This window comes from Heloderma suspectum, chromosome 11 (genome assembly GCF_057233095.1).
Source record: "Heloderma suspectum isolate Gila_16-S chromosome 11, 16-S_ref, whole genome shotgun sequence".
NCBI classification, from domain to species: Eukaryota; Metazoa; Chordata; class Lepidosauria; order Squamata; family Helodermatidae; genus Heloderma; species Heloderma suspectum.
The window spans coordinates 5390592-5396245 of NC_139468.1; the positions used below are offsets into that span (position 1 = coordinate 5390592).

The 5654-nt window shown below is 48.3% G+C and overlaps 1 protein-coding gene across 3 annotated transcripts; it reads right to left on the reverse strand.

The window, feature by feature from the left end:
- Positions 1-1010: 1010 nt before the first annotated feature.
- GCNT3 (glucosaminyl (N-acetyl) transferase 3, mucin type) lies at positions 1011-4732 on the reverse strand. 3 transcript variants are annotated; one of them, XM_084816398.1, is made up of 2 exons: positions 2891-4732; positions 1011-1571 (listed from the first exon to the last, which is right to left on the reverse strand). In XM_084816398.1, exon 1 carries the CDS (start codon positions 4542-4544, stop codon positions 3228-3230), a length of 1317 nt encoding a protein of 438 aa, XP_084672524.1. In that variant the 5' UTR covers positions 4545-4732; the 3' UTR covers positions 1011-1571; positions 2891-3227. The 3 variants fall into 3 exon arrangements, with proteins under 3 accessions (XP_084672524.1, XP_084672523.1, XP_084672525.1); XM_084816397.1 differs by having other exon boundaries at positions 1016-1549; positions 2891-4726; XM_084816399.1 differs by having other exon boundaries at positions 1017-2484; positions 2651-4726.
- Between the last annotated feature and the right edge of the window lie 922 nt (positions 4733-5654).

Sequence of the window (5654 nt, forward strand, 5' to 3'; positions counted from 1 at the left end):
CTAAACGATCCCAGCTGTTGCAACCTTCTCTCATACTGAGATGCTCCAGCCCCTTGATCATTTTAGTTGCTCTTTTCTGCTCTTTTTCCAGCTCTACAGTATCATTTTTTAGGTGTGGTGACCAGAACTGGACACAGTATTCCAAGTGTGGCCACACTGTACATTTGTACAGGGGGAAGGGTGATACTGGCAGTTTTATTGCCAGTAATAATACAGCTAAACTCAAAGGACGCAGGGAGCTCTGAGGGGGCTGGCAGAGGATGTCAGTGTCCCTGCTAATAAGAAAGTGCCGGGGGGGGGGGCATCCCTGTGAGCTCCAGCTCGCCTGCATCATTGATTCTAAGTGCCCAGCTCTTCCCACTTCTTTGCCTAGTGTCTCTTTCACGTGTGGATCCTGCCACCCCCACGAAAATGTCCACATGCAAAGGTTATGTAGCAGACTCCAAACCAACATGAGCATTACCAGCTTCCCCTGCTCCCCTTGCATGGTGATGTAGTGCCTGGAGACGGTGTTACCTCTCGAGGTTTTGTCTGTGAAAAGACACAGAAGCCCCTGTCTGGGTGCGGGAAGGGGAGAATAGCCACTGGAGGCTGGTGGCCCCGATGTCAGTGGGGCAGGGGGTGAATCCGCTCCGGGTATCAGTCAGAACCAGTCTAAAGGATAGCTGCTTTGGTGGCCTGCACCCACTCACATCAGAGCCATCAGCCTCCCCTGGGAATAACTACCCTAATGAACAAAGTTCCTGGTTTAGAGTGCTTTTCACTGGTCCATCTTTCTTTCATCTTCCCCTTTTCTGACCCAACCTCTTTTTACATTAGATGGGATTATTACCACACACACACACCCAGCTGGAAATCTGAGCTCCCAAAAGAATTCTGATAAGTGACCATTTGCTAACATGTTGTTCTCAGCATCCTTTGTTGGCTAGGGAAGGTTGCCCTTTTCCTTGATTTTTGTTTAGCTACTAGCTAAGTAAATACGCTTCTGTCCTGAAGACTCAAAGATGTTTCCATAAACGTGTTAATGTATTTATTTATTGTATTTTTATCCAACTTTTCAGGCAATTATTGTCTCCCAAAGTAGCTCGTATTAGTTTAAAAAAAAAAAAAAAAGACAGGTCCTGCCACTAGGCTTACAAGCTAAAAAGACAAGACGCACACAAGGGAAGGGGAGTGGAAGGAAAAGGAAGAGGAGGGAGAGCAGCTTTTCAAGGCCAGAACAAGGTGGTGAGCTAAGGCATTTAAATGCACCTCAGGCCAGGCTGATCTTCCCTTTGCTGGCATTCCTGCTTGAATAGCGATTGGTGGCTCTTGTTCCTGTGGCCGATGGATGGCGTTCTTCCTCCTTACTTCTGCACTCCCAGGGCAATTGTCAGTTGGAGTGGAGTGTTCTTTGTAGCGGGGGGGGGGGAGCGAAATCCCTGCTGCTGCTTCTCTGTCTGATAGATGGGCCAGGTTGGTCTCCCCTTGGCTTGACACTATGCGTTGATGGCTTTTGATGGCTGTTGGCTACTAGCTATCAAACATACCCCACTTGCTTGGCTGGAAGCTGCAGAGAAACAGTTTTGAAGCTGGGTTATAGCCAGCAAAGGGAGAAAGAAATCTGATTGGTGAGAAGGAACCTTGCAGTGGGGATGAGCTCCAAGACCACTTCGTCTGGGAGGAACTGATACTCTGTTATAGTCTAGCAAAGGGGTAGGGAACCTTTTGGGCCCATGGGCACATTTGGAAGTTGGAGAAACTGCCCTGAGCACAACCATAAAATGGCTGCCATGGGTGGGCCTAGCTAGTCACAAAGGATATGTAAACAGCCCAGAGGTAGTCATGGGAAATCAAGATGGCAGCAACTAGAGGTTCCCACCTTGCTTTGAACCAATCTTAGCTGGCAGTAGGAAAATAAAAAAAAATTGTAAATAAAAATTGGTAGTCGTGTGTCTTGGTGGGCACTAGCGAAGGTATCTGGGGACACAGGGGTGCCCCTGGGCACCACTTTACCCACCCTTGGTCTAGCAATATCTGCACAACTTATATATTTTTAAACATGCCATGAAGCCACTCAAACTCTCTAGTACTCTCTTCTCACATGGAAACTGGCAACATTAAAAAAATATGCTATGCAAATGTTCTATCACTTGTAGAAGTAGGGAAAGCGAAACAATATTAAGCTCCAACAGTGAGAACCAACATCCTCTGGTTATGTTACCAATTTAAGTTGGACTCAGATGTGATTCACACAAGCACTACTGGGGGAAGATGAAGCAGCTTGACCCATGAGAGATCTTTCAGTGCGCTCCTGCTAAATTATGCCCACCAAAGCCTTCCTGACATACATCATACATGAAAAATGCAGTCACTATTATTCATATACATTTAACATACAGGGAAGGGAGCAAATTAAACAGAAAGAAGCAAATGACAAAATGCTCACTCCTTTTTTCATATACCTTGGTGTGCATGTTTTAAAAATCCTAAAAGCAATAGAGGCTGGTGGCTTCAATATCAGTGGGGCAATGAATCCACTCCGGGTTTCAGTCAGAACGAGTCAGAACTCTTAGAGTTGCTATCCGAGCACCTTGGATAGCTCCTTTAGAGTTCTGACTGAAACCCGGAGTGGATTCCCCCCCCCGACATCAGAGTCACCAGCCTCCACTGCCTGAAAGACATTAGAAACCCCCCTTCACAACCACCTATGGCTCAGATACACATTTGTTCTGCAGGCAAAGAAGCCATAAGGCAGGAGGGTGACAAACAAGTCTGGCCTTGAGAGCAGGTTGCGAAGTGCAGCTGACTCTGACTATACAGACATCTTGACTTAGGCACCCAGTCAGAGTTTTTTTCTCTCTCTCCTATTCCCCTGCCCCTCACCAACCCACTTTTTGTAACATCTTACCTGATGAAGAGATCTGGAGATCTTGAAAGCTTGTACATTTGATGCACCCTTTGAGTTAACCTGTATTGCACTATGAATTTGGGAATTTTTTTATGGCTAGATTTGCTTTTGGTATTCTAAAGTCACCTTCCTTCCCATGCCCCCACTGGGGAAAATGCTGCCTGCCTGCCATGTCCTTTGCAACATCCACAAGTTTCTGTCTACGAACACAGGGGGAGCTTAGTGGCTGTTAAGTGCTTCAAAGATGCTCAAGTCGCGCTACATAGAAATTTGCCAGGTTCTCAAAACGGCAGTCTCTACAGAGTCCCCCTTACTGAGGAACCATGCAGGCGCTCACTCAGAGTCCCTTCCCATATATCGATTTGTAGCGTAGATACTCTTCCAAACACTGTATGGCATACTCGTCAACTCTGGGGTCAAACTTGTTGGCAAACAGGTGATGCTGACTGATCAGCCAGCGGAGGTCACCTGTTCCGTAGACACACACCGCCCGCTGGTAGACGCCTGAGCAAGGAGGGTAAGGAGCACCCTTGCTGACCTCTCCTTCACTGTAGGCCCACTTCACTGCCCTCGCAATGGCATTCATGTCTGTGAGGTCGAATTTGTCGTTAAAAGGGACGGAGCCCGGCACCCCCGGCATCCGATGCAAAGTGGCCCAAAGATGCTCATCAGGACTGTAGGTATCTTTGGACCACTCCAACAGCTGTTTTGCAGCTGGATCTTTGAAAAGGCTTTGGACGAACTCGCGGGTGACTATGACATATGCATTACCTGTGAACATCGGGGAGCTTTGAGGAGGGGGGCTCTTCTCTATATTGGTTCGGACCACAGAATCCATCACGTTATGGCGATATTTCCAGCGGCCCATTTTACTCAGAGATGGTTTCTCCGACTCCATGTTGTTTTTCCCATTCAAGAGTTTTAAGGCTTGGACGATCTCTGCATTGGTCTTGATGGGGAAGTCAGTCCCACAGGTATTCAGGAGGTACCTCCAACTCACCTTGCTCTGAAGTAGCTCTTCCATGCAGTTCAAATCGGCTTGAACCCTGGACCAAGAGGCGTACACCACCCGCTCCTGTTTAGACGCCAGAAAGACATTCTCAAAGCAGGAGGCAATTGCCCGAACCGCCTCTTGGAAAGGTTGAGGGGCCTTCCTGTCGACATGGACACAGTACACATTCTGAGGGGTGTAGATGGACCTCAGTAGCCTTTCAAACATCTCAATCTTCTCATGGACCACCATGGAATAGGCAATAGGGAAGGCTTCCTCCTCTTTGCTCAGTGGCAACTCGATAAATTTCCTGCTTCCTTTGAAGAATGCACAGTCCTTGGTCATGTTCAAGTATGCTTTCTCCTCTAAGGGCTCCCTCCTGTTTCCACGCAGCAATTTGTTCAGCAGAGCCTGCTGGACCGCTTTGGTGTCCCCTCTGATGATCCGAGAGCAACTGACGTTGCCCGTGGGAGAGAGGCGCACGGACTGGTACAGCCTGCCCTGGCAGAATTGACTCTTGGGGTCCATGGTGTCTTTGCCCACGTGGGTGAACTCACACTCCCAACTGGTGTATTTCAGCAGCACTGTGGCAAAGAGTATCAGGACCCCCAGCAGCAGCAGATGCGAAAAGGGACCGAGGCGTCTCCTTTCCCAAAAGTGCATTTTGGGAGAGTGCAGAGAAGTGGCACCACTGCCTCCTCGCGCCCGATGGGATCCCAAGTTCAGCTTCCAGGCTGGGAAACTCTGTGCAGACTCAAAGGTGCCTTGTTAGGGAAGCATCACCTTGACAGCAGTAGCAGGTGCTCTAGCGGTGCTCAGTCCCTCCTTCCTTCCAGATACCTTTCCTGCATGCAAATGTAACCGGAGAGCTCTGATGAATTCTCCGGTACAATCCAGGCAGGGAGGGGCCTACGGAGGCTTAGCTGGCAGCAGGATCTCTTCACCCCAGAGGTGTTGCAATCCATAGCAAAGTGATGAACAAGCCACAAGGGGAGCTCATGAGAGGAAGTGGCTTGCCGTTCAGTGACCTTTTATAAGTAACTTGAATTTCTGGTAGATTCAGGAGTCTGAATTATTGCCTATACTGAGAAGAACAAGAGATAAGAGGTGGCTCCAATGAAAACAGGGATGCAATGATCAGGGCTCTGTGTGTGTGTCTGGGTCTGGCAGAGGAGGCTGGTGGCTCCGATGTCAGCGGGGTGGTGAATCCGCTCCAGTTTTCAGTCAGAACTCTAAAGGAGCTCTCCAAGGTGCGAAGCAGAGTTCTGACTGAAACCTGGAGTAGATTCACCACCCCGCTGACATCAGAGCCACCAGCCTCCACTGGGGTGTGGTATGGGTGTTTCTAGGCCTTATGGATGCTGTGGCAAACTGGTATGTTTGCACCTCCACCCTGAGGAGATAGGACAGGCTGCAAGGCACCCGTTTGTCTACATTCATCAGAGGTAGCACCGCTAGCACTTCTGTGTCTCTTGAATATCCCATAACCTGCCCACAGAAGAAGACAGACTGATGGCTTTTATACACGGAGAAGGTAGGTCCCTTTATCAGAGCTTCCTGTAAACTCCTTAACCTGGTTAGCGTATTTGCAGAAAAGTCCAGCTCATGGATAGGACAACTTCCAAGCTAGGCACAAAAAGCAAATCAACTCCAGTTTCCAATCCAATAATTTATTTATTTTTAAAAACAAGCAGAGAAAAATTGAAAAATAGCCTGTTGCATCAAAAAAAAATAAAATGAAGCATCGAACTAGCTCACTAAACCTTACTGATC